At 37.7% G+C, this 21,568-nt stretch overlaps 1 protein-coding gene across 14 annotated transcripts in view; it reads left to right on the forward strand.

The window, feature by feature from the left end:
- CTNND2 (catenin delta 2) overlaps positions 1-21,568 on the forward strand; it is a 622,619-nt gene that overhangs the window by 464,169 nt on the left and 136,882 nt on the right. For all 14 annotated transcript variants that reach the window (XR_016465049.1, XM_090137091.1, XM_090137090.1 and 11 more), the window contains one exon: positions 19,068-19,281. Coding sequence is in view for 13 of the 14 variants with exons in the window: in XM_090137091.1 (XP_089993217.1) it covers positions 19,068-19,281 (214 nt within the window). In the remaining variant the exon portion in view is untranslated. The remainder of the gene's footprint in view (positions 1-19,067; positions 19,282-21,568) is intronic.

Genomic DNA, 21,568 nt, shown 5'->3' on the forward strand with positions numbered 1-21,568 from the left:
AAGAAAACTACCGGTGTTTTGTACTCCTGACAAGCACCAAGGGAAAGCAAATTGTCCGAATCCAGTAGTTAAGCGTTAATGTATAACATGCCCTTGAAACATTGCCACGTGCACGCACAGAATGGATAATGCTATGCAACAATTTAGGTCATTCTAATGGTCACATTAATTGAAATGTAATTTGGCTGTTAAACTTTCAACTCTGGAGGTTAACTTAGGAAGAAAACAGTTTTATATACTTATCGCTACTGAGTATCAAGTTACCATACTGTAATGAATGGCTATTTTATCCTGGATTTCTGAAAATAACCAGTTTGAAATTAATTCACTATTCTTTTAAGCATGATTTATGCTGTATTGTCTACAGAAATGTGATTAATGATTTTCATTGGAACTCGACCATTCTTTTGTTCTTGCAGTTTTGGTTTTATGTAGTGATAGACTTGTCCTACTCTTAGGAGACTTTGCTGGGACTTGTTAATAAATTTATCCCCATGTGCATGGTGGGACTGAGGCCTTTGTGTTCTCTTTGAGTAGAACAGTTTCAATTAAATCAGGCAAATAGAAGAGGAAAACAGTAAGTATGACTATGTGCATTTCTGAGATTCCTAGCACCAGTCAGGATTTTCTCTTCTAAAATATTTTATTTTTTTTTTGCTGAAGTGTGGAAAACTACTTCCTGTTTCTTCTCTGCCCTTGACAATAAAAGGAAGTGGAAATACTCAGTTGAAGTCAACTATCAAAACAAAATGCTGTAAAAAACTCCTTAAGGTTGGCTAGGGAATAGAGAGCTCTTTTATGCCTGATATTGTGTTCTGTTAGGTGTTCTTTCTAAACCATGTGTGATCTCATGCTTTCTTCTGAATTTGGTGATATTGATCTAATTGTACATTTATTGCTGCATGAATGTTAAAGCCTAGTTCATTCTTCTATGCAGCAGCTCTCTCAGAGCCATAAGATCTGCAAATGCCCTTTTCTATGTTAAAGAATGTTCAAACAAAGTTGGAAGCTGCTTTGGTGAAGATACTCCAGTCTGGCTACAGAGTCATTTACTTTTACCCAAAATAACTACTTTCAGAGAGAATTAGATGTTTCTGGTGGAATTTTTGTTTTATCTTTGAATATGCTAGTACTATGTGAACGTAATAAGTGGTTGCACTTGGTAAAGAAGGTTGTTATTGCTTGAAGATGTTGCTGCTCAATTCTGCTCAAAACAGTTCAGTGCCAGTCTTTATTTAAAAGCACAATTGCAACTGATGGTCTTACCTGAATTTTATCCTCAAATGCTGCTTCTGAACCTGCTGACGTATTGCTGTCTGTCTGCAACCATTGTCCACAGCACTTCAAGTGTTCTAGTTGTATGCCCAGTGCTTGCTGCTTAAGTGGTGCAACAATCATTGAAGAACTTTGATTATTTGTGCTACTGTCCAATAGCTTAATTTTTCTTCTCCTGTTGACCAGCCACCGGTCCTAGTTGTGTGAAAGGGGACACAAGAAGGCAGAAAGCTAAAGACCGCAAGTATTGTGAGGCAGCTCATTGTGCATCATAATTATGTGGGCACAGTTATGAAATTCAGAATTTCAGAATACTTTAGAGATTTATTACATAAATTAGGCTTTCATTGATAGCAGTGAAGAAATGCAACTTGAAGACAAAAGGAAAGGAGGGAAGCGGTTTTGATCAGATATTTGAAGGCAACTGCAGAGTTGTTCAGGCAAGAATACAGGAAGGGTCTTTCTCGTGGCATTTTCTCTTTAGGGGAGGCCTTTTACTCCAACAATGGTGAGACTGTGTGTGGAGCCAGAGCAGCTAGCCCTGGATGCCAAAAAGGAACAAACATGGGATATAGGAACAGAGAAGCATTTTCAAACAGTCAGCAGAGAACGTTTCTTTAAAAGAGCACGTTCTATTAAACACAGGATTCATTCTTCTACTGCAATTTTTCTTCCTGTAATGACAGCTTACTCCTTTGTATGAGGTCACCATATAAAAGGATTGATTTGTGCAGTTTCACACTCCAGCACCATTTTGCTCTCATGGCAAGTGGCAACCTGCCATCAGCTGCGAAGGTGTAACAGGTCACTCAGGGTTTTTGGCACCGGTGACTCCTTTCTGCAAGCTAGGAAATTAATTTCAGCCATCAAAGCCACTGCACTTGTAAGTTCTTATCTAAGGAAAATTGTGCAAAGATGCCAAGTAAAAAACAGTAACTGCTGAACTGTCCTGCCTGAAGCCTTCCCTTGAATCCTTAATAAATCTTGCTGTGTTGGACAGTTTCCTCTCTATCTTATGTATTCACTTCACACCATATTAGAAGTAGCAATCTAGCTGTTACTGCATAGAGTTTGAAAACTGAGTGACTTTGTGTTGAAAGTGTTCATTTTCCCTTTTATTCATGATTCATGTTCATTTTGTCATTAATCTGAAAAATGTTTCTTCATCTTCCGTGAGTTCTTCAGAATATGCCTGGAACCTTTTCAACCAGGCACCACTGTTCTTTCACGTCATTTAGTTTGCATAAACTTGTAAATCCTCATTATTTTATGCTGCTGATTATTGTTTGTGAGGGCTTGATAAATATGTATATTTTTTCTCATTCTCTACATGATAGCCCATTTGTTTGAAACACAAGATGAACATAAACAGTACAAGAAAAACTTACTCAGTATCTTCCAGGATATATTTTCTTATCTCCTATGTATCTGTGCAGTTCACCTAATTGCAGTGTTGTAATACCTTTGATATTACCCATACTGCCACTAGATTCATGATTGTCGAGAGTACCTATGTGCCTTTCTCTAGAAGGGCTTTGTCCCACGTGACAGTGCATGTACAGTTATGGTGGGATGGACGAACGGTCCATGCGATGTGACTTTTAAACTTGACGCTGACAGAACACTGACAGAATTCTTCACTCCACACAGCATTCGAAGGATCAAGAAGAGATATCTGATGTACTTTTAATGTCCTTAATGATATCTTGAGTTTATTTCTGTATTCTTCTGCAAAATTTCCTTCTGTTTTCTTAAGGAGTCCCAGGGAAAAAACAGTATGGTATTTTTCATGTGCAATTTGTTTTTGCCTTCCAGTAATCCTCCCTTTTTTCCCCTGAGATCTCTTCAATTAAAGACTGGAATGTGGCTTGTCCAGTGATGATACTGTCAGGTTTCCATTAGAGATGCTATGTAAACTCCTTTAATCTCTGGATACACGATGGTGAAGACATGGTGTTTAATTTAAATGAAAATAGTATCTCAAAGGCCATACAGAAAAGTAATGAAAAGGCACAAAAGACTCTAAAACATTTTGCTGAGAGTGCATTTTAACTCAGACAATAATAGTGTGCTTTTAGAGAAAGCAGACTTCCCTCTTTGCTTCTAAACATTTTATTAGTACTTTGATAACCATAATTTTCATGTTAAAAATCTATATGAAGAAGTTTGAAAAAGTTGCCTACGTACTTGTCAAGATATTTCAGTGTTTTCTCAATGTAAGTGCTGACACATTCATACTTTTTATAGAATCATAGAAAATAGAATGATTTGTGTTGGAAGGGACCTTTAAGATCACCTAGTTCCAGCCCCCCTGAGGAACACCGCTCATCACCAGTCTCCTCTTGCCCACTGAGCAGTTAACCACAATTCTGATTGTGACCATCCAGCCAATTCTTTATTCAGAGAACGGTTTATCCATCAAATCCATTTTTTTTTCCAATTTGGTGACCAGGATGCCATGTGGGACAGTGTCAAACACTTTGCACAAGTCCAGGTGGATTACCACATGCAATATGCTTTGCACATAACTCGCATCACTTTGGGCAGTCATTTTCACCTGTGCAAGTAAATTTCCAAAAATGCCTTCAACTAACACTTTCTGCTTAGTTTTTACCAGTGTGAGTTGCTGTTGTTAAATAAAGAAGCACCTAGTGAAGCATCCATAAGCAATCTTTCTATGAATTTAAAAGTTTTCTTTATAATGCTTGGTTGCTGATGATTTTTCAAGATGACTTTCTGGTTCTTCTTTACCTTTAGTCTGTTTTTTAGAAAGTTAATCAATAGATCTTGTGAGATCCTGTGAAGTTTTGCAGTACAGTTTGTTTTTAAAATTAAAATGTCCACATAGAGAATGTTCTTTTATTGTTTGTTTTTTTTTAAAAAACTCTCCAAGTAATTCTGGCAATGAGCTTCTTTGCCTTTGATTTGTCTTTAAGAAACTTCCTTGGTTTGCATGTTTTGAATAGATTTTTTTCAACAAGACATTCCACCTCTGGCACCTTTTCATTCAGGGCTACAGTTTTATAGTGAAAGACAGTAAGGCGCCATGCCCACAAGCAGCCATCAACAGCACCACAGAGTCTCCTCTTTAGAGATTTGAGCCGCTTTTAAATATACCCTTATGAGTATTTCTTCACTATGTTCAAAGTTTTTATTCTTTGGTATTGCCTTTTCTATAATTATTTATCTTTTTAACTTTATTTTTGCAGGGAAGCCTCTGGCATGTGTAAGCTGTCTTTCAACTAACAGGAGCTATAGTACTTATAGTGCTACAGTACTTACATAGCATACTGCATATATATCTGACGTGGACAGTAACTGCAAAGTATAATAACTGACCTTCAATTATTAAATAAATTTTGGTCAGTTTGATCAGTTTGAGTGTTTATTATTTTAGCTTTTACAAGCAAACCATTGTCTCAATTCTAGTCTATCCTTATGTGTTGTGCTGCCACACACCAAAAAAAAAAAAAAACAAAAAACTCCTTCATCGCAAGAGATGAAAGATGAGGATAGGAAAAATATGAGAGATGAGCAGATGAAGTAATGTGTGTATACCAGAGTATATCTGAAATAACTTGGTTTACAGTGAACGCACATAACTAAGGTTCATGGCTGAGGTCCGTTTTTAGTTCTGCATTAGCATGAGCTCTTCTGTAGAATGAGAGCGATGATTTTATTCTGCTCTATTTTTTTATTATTATTATTCCCAAGGTGGTTTGTTGGCAGCAAACCATTGAGATGAACACCTCTGCAGTTTTAGGTTTAAAGCTTCTGTGAGGGTTTTCCCACTTGGCTTTCATTCTGGGTACTTTTGTGAATTACTCCAATGGTACCAAAATGTCACATCCTTCCCTTCAGCACAGATGCCCGTGAGAGCAGAGCTGTGCCCTGGCTGAGCAGTGGCATGAGAGAAGCTTCTCCCGCACCCTTGTCATAGGGCTCTGGGGTGTTTCTCTTATGGGGCTGCTTCAGGCATTGGAAAGTTGCCCAATGGAGACGGCTCCTTTCCGTTTTATTTATTCCATCAGTCAGTGGCGTAAGATATATTCCGCTGTCAAGGAAAGCAGGTCTAAATGGCCCGTTGTCCCAGAGAATAACAATGATTTCTGTATTTCACACCTACCTCTATTGACGCGTGTACAAGAGATATAGTTTATAGCATTTTAGTGACTGTACCACTTGTTTGAAGTGTCTACCGTCTGCTATGTATTCTAGTTATTATTATCTCCCAATCTAAAGTGCAGTGCTGAGTTCACCTGAGTTACTAAACAATATTTATCAGAATACATCAGCCTGTTCTTCTTGCTTGTAAATTTGCTTTGTATTGCTTGTAAATTCCAGAAACACAGTTAACTCTAAAGCAGCGGGCCTTTTCACTTTTCATTTTTGAAAAAGCATGAGCCCGCCTTCTATGAGGAAATTAAATCTTAAGTCGATCATCTTCTTTTCAAGAGCATTTCCAAATGCATTTCTGAATGCATTTCTCTGTTCTGTTTTACCAGTTAATTTATGCACTGCCATTTTATAATATTAATCACTTCTGACAGTAGAGTGCATGTCTTTGTTTTGTGCACTGTCTTTACATGTAATTAGACCAAACATTAATGGATGTCACTGAGTGCTGCGCTGCGTGTCCTCGATCTGTACTTTCTGTGTGACAGAAGGAGCAACACTTTACACTCCAGGGTCCCTCAGTGGTTTTTTAACCACGATTTTGTTGTCAGGAGACTCTCCCTGAATGATAATAACAATTTGCTGTGTACCTGCTGTATTTCACTTGGTATGACTGGGAAAATATTACAGGTGCAAAATAAACAAGCCTGATGGAGTAACATCTGGTTAAAACAGGAAATAGAAGAGCTAGGATGTAGACCAAATACTGCTCTGCAAAAATGGTGTCAGAGCAATGAGTTCTGTCTTTATTCTCCTCTGCACTTATAAGAGCCTTGATTAATGCTTTGGTGTTGTTGCATTCACATTTTGAAACTATCCCTTTTGCAAAATAGCCTCAATTGGGAATTAAGCATCAATCCTGTGCAGTTACATGGTCTCAGAAGTAAATAAACAGGCGTATATGATTTCATACATGTAACTGAAAATCTAGTTATTTTTTTCTGAGTTAATGCTAGATAGGCAAAGTTTATACATTTTGCACTGTCTTCCTGTTGTTTTCAGTCATCTTGTACAATTACATTATTCCCTCTCATGTCACAAAGAGGCAGAATCAAACGAATTTACAGAGTGACTGAAGACATTACTACTTTGCAAAATGATGGGCTTAATATCGAGAACGTCTCTGTATTTTTACCTCTCACACTGCATTACTCTGCTCTTCTGTTCCTCCCCATACGCTGCACTATTATTCCGTCTCCAGAGAACACCAGATGGACAAAGTTTTGCCCATTTTTCCCAGAAATGCTTCTTTAAGGTATCTTTTCCTATGATGCTCATAAGTATCCAACCACATTATTTAGAGCCAAAACAAGCCACAATCAGTTTCTGAATTATCAACAACATTTCTGAATTATCAACAACATTTCTGAATTATCAACAACATTTCATGTGGATAATGGCTATTCACTGTTGTTATCTGGAGTGTCCTGCTCTGCTGTTCATGCTAACAGCCAGCTATTAACAGGGGTGAGCATCTTTGTGATGCTACTCTGGCCTTTCTTCTGCCGGCATTTAGGGGCCTGGTACCAGTCTTCTTGGTGTGTAGCACTCACTTGTCATTGTCTGCCCAGCAGGAACCAAGCCTGGCTAAAAGTTTCTGTCTTTTTCAGCACTGCACAGTCAGAGTTCGCCTCTGAATAAGCAACCATACATAAGAGAATTTTAGGCAATAAATTCAATTATCCAGAAAATTTAAATGTGAACATCTGGTGATAATGCTTTTCATGCCATTAGGACGAGAGGAGAAAAATCAGTATTGTGTACATAAGATGAATGCCTTCATGCTACTTCCTATGGTGTGCAGCAGGTGCAGGAAGAACATTGCACTGTTTCATGAATCTCTCTCCAGTGGACTGGGAAAAATGTCCTGGTTGCATTAAAACGTTTGTAAAAGCTACGTCTTTTGTATTTGGAAATACTAGGCAGTAGGAAAGGAAAGGCTGAAAGAAAGTGTCTTTTGACATAAGTAATATGTGTTCCCACAATTTGAATGGGCGCTGAATACATCTGCAGCTTTTCAAAGCAGTATGATGTTGTACCGTATGGTCTGATTTCTTTCTATACATAGCTCTTCTGGAAATTGCTTCTATGATTTATGAGGCCAGTGTATGAATGGAGGAGATTACTTTCCTATTGTAGAGCATATTTTTTTATTACTATTCTCATCATCCATCATTCCAAGGTAAGACTATATATAGAAATAAAATAATGGAGATCAATATCAATATATGTAATTTGATGCTTTCTCAAGATACCTGTTGTAAAAAGGTTGGCAGCAAAACAATTTCAATAATGCGAATGGTAGTCCTGATAGAAAAGCTACACTAAATGAAACATCTAATGTAGAAGCTATCAGATGATCATCAAAATGTATTTAGAGTTACAGAGATGGCTGTTACCTAGCTACCTAGCTAGAGGGTAGTTGCAGCAGAAAGCAGTTTTGTAGAGTCATGAGGACACCTAAGGCTCTAAAGCTAAAATGTCTACCTATCTACCTGGCCACTGTATAATAACTGTTGAAGGCACTGGAACCAGTGATTCCTTTAGGTAATCTCGAAGTAAACTTACAGCAGTGCTACTGGAGTCAGGCCTGCTTTTATACATTTACACTGATATAACTCAGAGAAAGTTTGATTTGTGCCACTTAATAAATAAAAGCAAACGAAAGAACTGTAAATAAGACACAAACATTATCCATTTCAGAAGCCTGAAGCACTGCTGTACTTTTGTACTGATTGTGGACCAGATTCTTCCCCTCTCCTCATCTCAGAATAGTACTTCTTGACTGATAAAAGGCTGACATTTTTACTATTGGTGTTATCTTGTACAGACCTTGGTTCAGGCAGATAAGGAAATGTGTTAGATCTGTGAGCTATGGTTTGAAAAGTTATTTGGAAGATAATAACTTTTCTAGTTTCACAAAGAAATGCACTTTTTCCTGCATACTCAACTGCATAAAAATTAATTGTAATACCAACTCTAGGGACCATTTATCATAGAAAAAGAAATAATTCACACATAACAATAAATGACACAGTAAGTCCAAATTAGACCATTAAGTCTGAGCTATAGCTGCCACTGCAGCTGTTGAAAAGCAGTGGGAAATGCTGCCCACCTGTGTCACCAGCATTAATGGATTGATCTGGGCACATCCCTGGGCATATCACTGGTATGTGGTTAAGGCTCTAAAGAAAGGGTTGTAATATGTATGCCGCATCAAAAGTATTACAGGTTTGGAGTTGTTTTTTGTTTTGAAGCTACTACTTTGCTATTCTTATATCCAAGCCTCCAAGACCAACTGAAAAATTGCTACAGTTCACGAATTTGTTGCCATCACAGCAAAGACACTTCTTTCCATAAGTGAAAGAAATGTCCAACATCATGTGAACAGGGCGTTAGAAGAAAGTTGTGGTCAGAGAAGGAAAAGAGGACCTGACAAAGACAAAAGAAAAAAATGTGTGTGTGCGTGTATGTATGTGTGTGTGTGTGTGTATATATATATGTATATAAAACATTGCATATTGAACTGTGGGTATTATAAAATCCATAATACATGAAGCAGACATGTGCTTGTGTTGACTTTTCTTCTGCTTAAAATAGTCATGTTAACTGGGAAATGGAAGAGTATGTAGTGCAGCTTTTCTTTGTGTCCTTAGACAATAAGGCAATTTTACTTGTCCAAGTTCCTACACATCAGGAGTACATACTAAGGAGACATCTTGTGAGAATGAGTTAATTAGCTTGAGACAGTAGCTGCCTCCCACTTTATCTGACAGAAAATTTTCATGTGACCAAGAGACTTTTTGAAGAATCACTTCAAAGAAGATAATGCTTCTTGTTTAGATTGCAATAAAGTCTTGGGAGCAGAGGTCGTCAGGTGGCAGTATGATACCTGGTTGAATAAATTGTAAATACATTTTTAATCTGAGAAGAAAGGATTTGTTGTTTATTCTATGATGCAAACTGTCTGGGATGGCTACAGCATGAGTCAAAGAAGTATCTTTTCAACTTTCCAATTAAATTTGAAATGTCAGATAACATTGTTTGGGCTTAAATCACATACACACAAACACAGAGATATTATCTGACATCTTATTTGTGACCACTGTTCTTTGATCATATTTGTGTTTGCACTGAATAAATCCCACAAGTAATATGCTTAACTGAATGTAGTTAATTGCCACTTCATCAATTTTCATCTGACATTATACTGATGCTATTTTTTGGAATATTTGGACTACTGACCTACTGCTTTTGTCTAAAGAATTTATTATTTTTATGTAAAGAAAAGTGTGAGTTATCTTGTTTATCTTCACTAGGAATTTGATAATAAGAATGATAGGATGTTCTTAAGTGAAGTGTATATGAAGAAATTTTCTCCCCAAAAATAAATGTCATCATTCATACTCAAAAAGATTCTTAATTCCTTTCTAATACGAGAGAGTAAATGATCCAAACCCTTGGCATTAATCCTCATTCTTTTCATTTAACTTCAGACAGTGTTAGATCACTGCTTGAGTAATGCCTATGACTTCTGCATCCTAAATTGATACTGCTGTTGTATTATCTGTGGAATGCACACTGATGGACCTTCTTTTATACTGTGCCTTTTTGACTGTTTTGAAAAGGATAGACCACAAATATAAAGCAATTAAGTACAGTACCTTCTGGAGGCATTGGCTTGTACGTATTATTTCTAATATGTGTTTGAATTCACATCCCCAGTGACTCAGAAGCTGAGAAACTTGTTTAATGCAAGTAACTATGGATCTGTTTTTTTTTAGGAGATGCCAGTTTTGAGAGAGGACTTGAAAATCATATTCATTATACTTTTGCATTCAGATAAGCACATTAGGTCAGCTCCGTGCTTGCAGTTTGGAGTGTTATTTGAATGATCCCATTAATGCTTGATGTTCAGTTTTAGAATAGGATGCTTGTGTAGGCGTACAAATTATTTGGTTTTATGAGTAGCAGGGTAAACTATATTACTATACTTAACTTGTGCCTTGCCATAGATTTTTCTTAGTTGTAAAAATTAAATCTTGCTAAAGCTGTGATTTATAATAGGCACAGCCTTCCTGCTGAGGGTGAAAAACAAACTGCATCACAGCACGGAATACATTAAGGCTTACTGACTGAGCAACATGTTTATTCATACCATCTCAGGGCAATTTTAGAACAAGATTTTGAGTCTCCTTCTGTTGGAACATGTTTTTCAGTCTTTGTTAACCCCACGCATTGATTACAGAATTTGAAGATGTCACTGAAAGGACACAGGGATAAACAAATGCATACTTGGTAACAGAAATATGAGGGCTGGTATGGCAGTAGAGGTTGAACCTTCCTGCTAGTATTCCATTCCATTTTGTTGCCATGTGACAGATGGCAGCAGAAGGGCAGTCTGACAGAATGGCGTCTGACATGGGAGTGCAGTTGGAGCAAAGGTGTGTCATTGAATTCCTCCATGCGGAAAAAAACTGACATTCATTGATGCTTGCTGAACATTCATGAAGACCATTAGTGGATGTGAGCACAGTGAGGCGGTGGGTGGTGCATTTCAGCAGTGATGAGAGTGACAGTGGTCACCTCCACGGGTGCAGATTTTTACGAGTGCAGCATGCAGGCTCTTGTTTTCAGGTGGCGAAAATGCCCAGCTAGTAGTGGTTGACGTATTGAAAAATAGTGTTTTGTAGCTGAGAATTTGCTTTATCAAATAGTGTTCTTGTGCTCTTTGTTGTAGTTTCTATGGAAATAAATAGTAGGCATTACATTCAGAGTAACCAGTGTGGAGTATCCATTCCCAAATGGAAAGCTTCTGAATATTGACCCTGTGCTTTGAGTCCTCATGCATCACATAACCATTCCTCCAAATAACTACATGATTTCTTCAGGCACAGAAAAGAAATTCCTTTCCTTTTCAATGTGCTGCAGTTTAGCATGCAGAGAACAATTCCTATTTGACTTAAAGCAGTACACCATATATGTACTAGTAGTTGAATTTATTTAAGTTATGCCTGTTCACAGCTTTATGTCACCTCGGTATTTGATCAAACAAGTCCTAAATGGCAGTTCTACAAAACTGTTCTTAAATGGGACTGAGATCCAAACCCTGATTTAGGTTCCTTAAACAAATTAGACTTCTGAGCTAATGCAGCAATTTGCATAACATTCCACTTTATTTTAGGATGAAATTGCTCAGCACTTTTTTAAACTTGTAGCAAATTACTTTGCTAATGAGACTAAATTGTTCTATGATGTTACAGGTAAATTGGTCTGTAATAAATCTCACGTGTGTTTGCAATGTAAGGATTTTGTATTGTCTACCTACTGTTCCATAGTCTTTTCAGAAAAAATAATGGAGAGAAATCAAAGTTTAAACCGGTATGTCTCTCATAAGAGTATTATTGTCCTAAATATTATTCCCTTATCCTGCTTTGGAGATTTTTCTCTCATTCAAACCCATTAATTTTTATGAATCAGCCTTCTGAGGAGTCCTGACACTAATTAGCAAAGAGGCTGCCTGCCTTCCAAAACCACACGCTTAAGTGTTTTTTCTGCTTTTATGAAAGTTGTTTTAATAGTATAAAAAAAGGCAAAGATATATAATGGAAATAGCTAACGGAGTGGGAAATTCTAGGTATGTAATATTTTTATGAGTGTGGTCAAGTTGTTGTGTAAGCATTGGCTTTTTGGATTGGTCTGAAAGGAAGCACCAATTTCCTTAACTGCTTGTAGCTGAGGAATGTCCCAAACACTGTGCTGCCAGTCCGTGTTTTAAAATGCTCTTGGCATTTGATTCTGCTTTCTCTCACCCATGGAACAGAATTGTTGGCAATCCATTTGTGTGTGAAATCATAAGCAGTTATTTTGCTAGCTAGAAGGCCTTTTCCAGCATCTAAGTATGGATTAAACAAGTTATTACTAAAAATTTCAAGGACCAGTCTTCAAATTAACTTCATTTTTAACTTGGTATCTATTGTATGTATACCGTTACTTGTGCTAACAGTTGATTGTATGTTGGTTGTTGCATACACATAGTGGTATTGCAAATAACTGTGCATATTTAAACACTTAGATTTTGATATATTGAAACATGCTTTCTTAATAGTGGAAATGTCACTGAATAAGTGGCGAATGATTCATTGTGTTATGTCAATTAAGTTGATGATTGGTATCTGTGATGTATCAAAAGGCATGCTAAATTTCTTCCACCTCCCTTGGATAAAGAGATAAGAAAAATGCTGAAAGTAAGCATTTAGCCATGAATTCATCTTCGCATTGGGACTGTGAAGCTGTTAATGGCCAAACACTTAACATCTTGTTGGGAAGAAGAGATTGTAATATATTACAAACACACTTTATCACCCTGTTAGTCTATAATTTTGTCACATATTGTCCACCTCTCTTTCCATTACATTTTACTTTGTGAGGCATGGCAGTTAGAATTAAATACAGTTCCAGTTATATTTACTGGTAAATGTGAAGAATATCTCAGTATCTCAGATACCCACTTGCTGAGTATAAATAGAAAAGAAAGGGTGTTTTGATTTCTGCCACGACAGTATTTTTAGGCAGTGTTGGAATGCTTTGTTATCTAACAGTTTTTTTGCTAAACCTTAAAATTTGAAGCTTTTTTTTTCTTTTTTTTCTCTCTCTTTTTTTTTTTTTTACTGTCAACAAGAATAGAATAATTTTTATTTCAGCATTCATTGGAGTTCAAAACAATAGTAATACTGAAAACACCTAACTCCTATTTGTTTTGGCTTTGCTTCTGCTGTTGCAGTGCCGTAATCAACAGCCAGATTCAAGGGCTGGTGTTCTGATGCCTTGATATGAGGAAAGATGATTCACCTATAAAAACACACATCCTGCTCAAGCTGACAGTCTTGGTTATCTTCACTTTTAGGGCAGACCTTCTCTTTCCCCAGGGAAGCAAGCCAGTAGAGCTTTCGCATTCAATTGTTAGACTTCAAATAGTGAGCCTGGAGAAATAGCATGGATTCTGTGCTGAATCAGTGACAGGTAGCATGTTTTGTCAATTAAGGTCATGGACTGTTATGCTGTTACTTCTTATACTTGACAATAATTCATTTTCAAGTTGTGATATGATTTGTACAAGATTTGGCATATATTTATCACGAAAAATAACTAGGAAATTAAGAAGGCTGCAAATATCCTACAATACTTTTTTTTTTCCTTTTCCCTTAGGTGTTCATAAATTGTCCTTCTGTCAGTTATAGTTATTCAGAAAATATTCTTTGACCCAGAGTAGACTTGAAAAGAATAAAGGCAATATTTAACCAGTGTAAAGAAGAGCAGGAAGATGACGCTGTAAGCTATAGATCCAGTCATCTTTCCCAAAGGGAGCTAACATAGCTAGGGGGACATCTCTGGATATTTTTTGAATGTAGCTCTTTGTTTGATCCACTGACTCTAGTATATCTTTGTAAGAGGACTACTTGAATGCCACATGAGCTACCTCCTCCTGACTAAGGAATTGGTATTAATGGTATTTGAAGTTATCAGGACTGAACTCCATTTGCTGCTTGTAAATGGAGCAGGATAAGTTATGGCATTGCATAAGATGGACACTTCTCCTTTAGATTAGGTTAAGGAGCCAACTGAAGATTTTTCTTGTTTGTGTCCTTCAATGAATGTGGTACAAGGCTGAAAATATAATCTTATATCAAATTAGGAAAGCAAGCTGTGAAGTAATTCATATGCTAAAATCATGCAGTCCTCAAGGGAGTCTGTATTGATTCAGACATATTATCAATGTGTCATTGACTTGTTTTTACTAGTGCATATGCTTCAGGCTGGTCACATGTATCTCCTGGTAGATTAAATATCTAACAGTCCACTGTCATGGAAAATTTGTTGTGGTAAACAACACTCTGAACTGTTTGTGGCTTCTTGAGCTCTGAAGCAATATCCACTGATTAATAGTCAGGCTTGAAACTTATAAATTACATTTCTCAAAAACTCTTTGCATGAGACATCCAGATTTTCCTACTTAGGAACATAGGTAACTTCACTACCTCCAGCAAATGTCTGAACACATAGAATCATGCAATCATAGAATCCTTAGAGTTGGAAGGGACCTCTGAAGCCTTCTGGTCCAATTGCCCTGCAATGAACAGGGGCACCACAGCTAGATCAGGTTGCCCAGGGCCTGATCCAGCCTCAGCTTGAAAGCCTCCAGGGCAACCACATCTCAAGTCCATATTCATCTTATGTCTGCATAGTGTGGATACAAATATGTTCTCAGATGTGCTGGAAAAACAAACTCTTTATGAGGCCAGAGAAGAAGACTCTGATGTATCACACTGACATTAATTAGACAGATCTACCTGTGAATCAGAAAGTCTGGCATCTTTTCTTTAATTTGCATGTGTGAGTACTGGCACAGCGTGACCTGACTTGAGCTGATCAAGTGCTTCTGATCAGCAAACATTAACATTATTGGAGGCTCAGCTTTAAAAGCAAAGTTTAAAATCTTCCTGGAAGAAAAAAATAATAAACAGGATTCATTAGAGGAAAACTGCTTTGTACCTTATTACATGGAAAAAAAATTCATGAAAAAATTTGTGGCATCTCCACTCTATCCAATTTTGTTTTGGTCAGTGTGGATTTACACTGAGTGGTTATTAGGAAAGCAGAATCAATTCAGACTTGTGGATGATGACATTTCTGGTCTCTGCTAGGAACTGTCGTACACTCTGTCATGCCATGGGCAAAGAGTGCAACCCGTTGTATTTATTAACAACTGCCTACTACCATCTTCTGAAGAAATACAGAAAATATTTGTAAGGGGAAAAATAGGGAACTGCGTTCAGAAATGAGGTATACTTGGATTAGAAGAGGCATTTGAGAAATACTGTAACAGAGATTCACCTAGCATTTTTATTACTTCTTGTCTGATCACCTCGACAGAGTGAAAAGGGAACAATATATTCAAGGAAGAATGAACTTTATGATGTGAATGGCTGAACTCAGTTGTGCTGCAGAACATGAGAGTAATTCTTTTGACTTCACTACTGACTACTCTGGAATTGAGCTGTGTGAGAACAGTTTTTTCTCCTGTATTCTGTGATAACTTGGTAGTACGCTGATTATTTGGTCACAGTAGGCAAGCGGACAGTCACTGTATTGTTTTATTTTTCTCCTAGATACAGCACCACAGTAGCTACTAATGTGTCAATAGGTACTACATTAAGAATGATTCTCTCCACAGAAAGACAGGAGAGAGACAAAAGAATGTATCAAAAGTCCTTTAGGGGGATGGGATTTGATGCCCCACTGATGTAATTGCTGCTTATCCACCCATTTGAGTATTCTTGGCAAAGACATTTGGCAGTAGCTCTGTTGAGCTCATTTGAGTCATGGCAACTTCTCTCCATTCGGAATCTGCCCCAAGAAACTTAGTAGGTCAGAATTCTTCTCCAGGCTGCTGTAACTCCATAAAGAACAAAGAAATTTCATTTTCTTTGCCTAAGTTTCTGCAAATGTGAATAGGTTCTGTTAACAGTCATCACCATCTCACAATTCTGTGAGGCATAGTTCAACCTGCTGAAGAATAAAGCATTAATTAGCTATGTAATAAGTGATGGAAATACAAAGACATGGTGAGACTTCTAGGGAAATGCTATTGGAAAAGGAAAAACAAAATAACGCAATAGCCCAGGTGGAGAAAAACATTGATAACTAAGGTCCTAGTTCTGAAGAATCAGCTGCATTGCTGTACCTGCAACAGTAGCTACTTTACCAAGTGTATGGGAACTGTTGAGTCAGGCCTGAACCACTGATTGATCACCTGAGGCAGGGACTGAGTCAGCCCTGGGAGCACAGGTGGAGGCAATTCAGCTGTGTGACCGGAAGGGCTGGAGCCTGGCTGCACCTCTTAGACCCCATTTAAGGGCTGACTGCCACTGAGGAAGGATCTCTTTCTGGAGGTCCCTCATCTGTGGAGTCTTTCCTACAAACCTAGATCTTTGGGTGCAGGTGACCATTCCTTCCCTGTTTGTTTCTTTTCCCGTTTTCATCACAATAATCTTTCCAGCTGTAACACCAAGGAGTTGAGTTTGGAAATTCAAAGGAAGTTGCCAAAGTAATGTTTGTCTTTCCAATGTGCCAATAGGTTCTTTCTTCAGCAGAAAGAAAATTTGTCAGGTTAGGTGTAGTGTTACATAATACCAGTTTCATTTTAGTTGTATTGCCCTTATTTTTTCTTGATGGAAATATATTTTAGATAAATACTTAATGTCCTTGCTTTTAAGAAAGTATCTTTGAATGACTTCATTCTATTGACAACTTCATATTTTTGGGAGCTAATGCTACTGAGCTGTGAGTTACCACAAGTGACAAGAGACGGTACAGCTCAAAAATACCTCTTAACTATGGCAAAAGCAGACATTTTCACCCAGAAAGGAGCAGAGGATGGGAAAACGTGTCACCTGAGAGCACCACAGCAGTAATTCTGAAGGAGCTTGAGATGTCACTTGACTGGTCGCTAGAAAATGAAAAATGGGGAGCTTGTACAGATGTTATCTGGAGAGTGTATGAAACAAGGCATGCACCATGGGAGCAGGGCAAGGCCAGGCTCTGGTGTGTGGGAAAAACTGCACAGGTACAGCTTGCCTTGGAGCACTGGCAGAGCCCTTTTTTGCTTTGAATGCTTTGCAGCACACACACGGATTTTTGCTGTGTAGTTTGTATTTTTTCTCATTCCTCTCATCATTCATATTTTTTTTTTATTTTTGCCATTGAAGCAATTAAAATATTCAGTCAAGCTCTTGTGTTTTTAAAAAAGAAACTAAAACACCGAGGTAGGTGGGCATGTTTGTATTTTGTCACTCCTGATATTACTCATCATTCCAGAACAACTTGTGTATTTTTTAACTGCATTCTGTTTTCTATCAGATCTTGTCTCATTTCTGTGGTAGAAGTGTGAAGCTCCGTGATTGGTTCACCTTTTGCAGAACTGAAGCATAAATTTTTGTTTCTAGTCTCTTTCAGTAAATGTCATCTCTTTTGTCGTGTAGGTGGCTTTTCATGCGTTATACTTGATGTTGAAAATCTGGTAAAGGATGGGAATTAAATGTATTTCAGACCAAGGATTAAATGGTGGTAGATTGGAAGAAAAAAAAAAAAAGAAAAGAAACCAAGCAAACAACACTCCACTCCTCCCACCATTACCTCCTCCTAACTCCTCCCAGATAAATCTGGTTAATTATTCCTGGCTTGGAACACGACAAATGTAGTTGCAAGTCATCCTGTTCACATTGGTAAAGTTTTGATCTGCAGCACATTTTCTCTTTGATATCTTTTTTCTGGTTAATGAACTGAAGGATGTCAGCATTTCTCTGAGCAGTAGAAGCATAGGCTCTTCTTGACTGTACCAATGTCTGCTCACAGCTCTGCATTCCCATGTGGGGCTGGCTGCTATAGCCTTCGAAGTGACCAGCACACTTCTCAGAAGGTTAGACTTGATGAGTACAGCTGTGATTTTAAAAATCTCCCCTTTTCCTGCAGTTTTGGAAGTACCCTTTAGCTGCCTCCTTTCTAACGTCCCAGTCAAAATATTACTAGAGGGGTAAAATGGCCAGGTAAGTTCCTGGCTTGCTTTGAGTTTTCACCAGCAGCACACTTAGAAAATTTTTGACAGAGATGTCTATATAGCCTACTTGAAATTAAAGTATTGTACTCCTTGCATGTTAGTTGTGCATCAGTCTTGTGTCTCATAATTAGACACAAGTATATTTACTATTTTTAGAGAAGTAATGCCAGAGTACCCTTAAGCTGGATTTGTTGCAAAATATTCTTAAATAAACTGTTCTTGATATTCTTGACATCCTTGATGATTTAACTTAGTTATTTTTGTTTCTCTTAATAACAGAATGATAGTTTATATAAGATGGTATGTTCAAAACTTACTATGTAGGCCAGCTTAGGAATGAATAAGACTTTTTGTCTTAAATCACTTCAGGATGCACCTCTAAATTAATAGAACGAATTTCCCTTGATATGTCCATCGTACCTTTCTTTATGTTTCTGCAGACTTCCTCCTCTTTGCCTTTTAATTTCATTTGCAAGACTTTTTTTTTTCCAATTTTGATGTTAAAACATTGTCACAGGTGCTGTAGTAGTTGCTCGTATTTTGAGTTAACTGCAGAAGGAAGGGCTCCTACTAACTTTATTGAGTAAAGTTTTTGGTGTATTTTTTTCATGTGCAGTAATCTCATGCTCTTTTCCTACAGTGCTTATGCTCTCTAACTTATGATGCATTACAGTCTGAAACAGGTGATGTTTCTCCAGTGCAGGAGAAACCCATGACAAGCCAAACTTGCTGAACCTTGGGAAATCTTGCAAAGGCAACACTTTTTGGCTAACTTCTGATTGCTTTTACAGAGATTGAGGTTTGTCACTCTATGGTTATGTTTCCACAAAAAAAGTAATACAAGAATTCAAATGGATGTAATGTAGCAGCTTTGTGAGGCTGCCAGCATACCTTTACTGGAGTATACCCTGCATAAGCCAGAGCTTAATTAAACTAGGTAACACATATACCACTGGTTTTTATTTCCTAATGTTATGGTTCTCATTTTGGCCTGTTTCAGATAAGAAGACAAGGCGGAATACAATTACTGGTGGACCTATTGGACCATCGGATGACTGAAGTCCACCGTAGTGCCTGTGGAGCTTTGAGAAATTTGGTGTATGGGAAGGCAAATGATGACAACAAAATAGCTCTGAAAAACTGTGGTGGTATTCCAGCTTTAGTACGGTTACTTCGCAAGACTACAGATTTGGAAATCAGAGAACTGGTCACAGGTTTGAATCTTTCCTATCTTTGTTCAAGTTCTATGTAGACCTTACAAGCACAATTCTGTGATGTGTGTCGGTAGCTCCATCAGTAACTTTTTTTTTAATTACTGTCTTCCTCACAATAACAAAACACTTCCAAGCCTTCTGGACATATGTAATATAGAAATAGCTTTATTTGATATTATGCTGTCTATGTACTAGAGGGGGCATGGTTTCCTGATGGAGTTCCTGCTTATTTTGTTCTTGCTTAGCCATGAATGCCTGTGCAGGAGATGTACTCCATACACAGCTGTGACTTTTTGGGGGGCAGAATTCTACCATCAGCTGTACTCTACCCCCATCATGTCTCATGTAGGGCTGTGGATGTAGAAGTCAGCATTCACTGAATGCTCTTAGAAGCTGTTATTCAATTCCTGTGTATCTTCTACAAGGAAAATAATGGTGGTGGTTAATTCTCTTATAGTTTTGATAGGAAAGTGAAAAAACATGCTGGAGAGATGAACTGTAGTCTCTTCCGAAGCTTTTTTTCCAAAATTTGATAACATTATATGTGATGTATGTTAGATAAATGGGAAGCAGGTAGTGGTAAAGTCTATTTCTTTTCTTGATAGTATAAAAACCATCCTTTCTGAGATTGTCCAGGCTTTTTTCTCTAATGAAATTTAAGTTTATTTTTTCAAAAATGCTCTCAAACAGTACTGGTCAGAAACAGCTGGAGATTCCTTTCACCTAAATCACCCTAATTAAAATGCAAAACAAAAGATAGATGGCTTTCTTTGATTTTTTTCATGTAGTGATTTCATTCTTTTTGATTGCTAACATCAATTGGTAATTAATTTAATGCTACAAGTTAAAAAAAAAAAATCTTAAGATCTTTTCATGTTACAGTGCCTGTATTTTCATTATTATTTTTCCTCTATAATATGTGAGAAAAGTTCTTTATCTTTGTCGTAGCATTGTCAGAGTACACACCATCATACATGCTTCTGCAGAAATTACTTAACCTGGTGGGTCAGGCCCAGGTTGATAAAATTGCCATCCACCAGTTGACTCCAGATTCCTTCCTTGAGGGTATCTGAACAAACTCCACTGTGTTTATTAAATGAAGAGTACTGTATTTGATTTTGTTTCTTAGTTACATCACCTATCACCTCACACTTGTTAGGCAGGATTAATAGCACTGAGATGCTGGGCTACACATGCTCTGATGGAGTCTCCTGCAGAGTGACAGAATTACTGGCAGATCTAATGAAGTGTAACCACTACTTCAGATTCAACATACTTACTAGAGTCTTGTTATGTTGTCTCTGCCCAAGCTCTAGGGAACATTCTGCTTTTTTGTTCTGAGTAATGTGGCAAACACTTAATGAACATCAGCAGTACACTTCAGTGGTTTGTTTCAGTGGCAGCTTTCATGCTGTCTGTAGACTATACATTATGCTATAGGTCATTTAAAGAGAGATAATAGGCTACAGTTTACATTCCTTCCATTGCACAATATCTTGTTAAATTTTCCTGAATTCCAACAGAAAGAATGAATGTGCTGAATGCCCTCAAGTTGCTACTGCCAAGCAGTTTAGGTACTATCTGTGGTAGGAACCAGCCTGAATACAGCTAGATGCAGCTAAGGGAGATGTTTAGTATCGGGAGTGCTGGACATCTGTGAAAGGAGTGCATGGTGAGATGACTTAGAGGAATGGAATCAAACCTGGTAGCTCAGGAGGGCCCACTTGTGTGTTTTGTGGGGTTTTTCTTGTTTGTGTTGTTTTACTTTTAAGCCCAGCAGGCTGTTGCTTGCACTGACTGTGTTTGTGCATTTTGGAATACAGATTGCTAGCACTGGCTTTGAAAATGAAATTCTGATGGTAATACTTTGGAAAGCTCCTTTCAAAAGCAATGCTCATAGCTGCACCTCTCGTCTTGTGCCTCTGTAAAAACATGCTGGAATTTATGCATCTTCATCAGTTCTCCTTTTTTGGCAAGCATGGTAATGTGACTGCTACTGCAGTTAAATTCCTTACCTCTGTTTTTTCTGGGGAACGAAGGGTAAGTTTGCAGCCTCAGGAATAAGAAATATTTAACTTGGTGGTGGGCAGAAGGGAAAATAAAAATTTCTCCCACTTCCTGTCAGGTTTCTTGAGTTGAGGTGGCAGGAGGATAATTATTTTAGTAGTGCCACTGTAGCCTGAAGGAAGTACAGAGAAAATAATAGCAAATGTGTGTTTCAGTAGTAAACATACTGCCTTGAGCCTTTCAAGCCCATGTTCATTCTGCATCCTGTCTACACAAAAGC

This window comes from Phasianus colchicus, chromosome 3 (genome assembly GCF_987193195.1).
Source record: "Phasianus colchicus chromosome 3, bPhaCol1.hap1.1, whole genome shotgun sequence".
Taxonomy (NCBI): Eukaryota; Metazoa; Chordata; class Aves; order Galliformes; family Phasianidae; genus Phasianus; species Phasianus colchicus.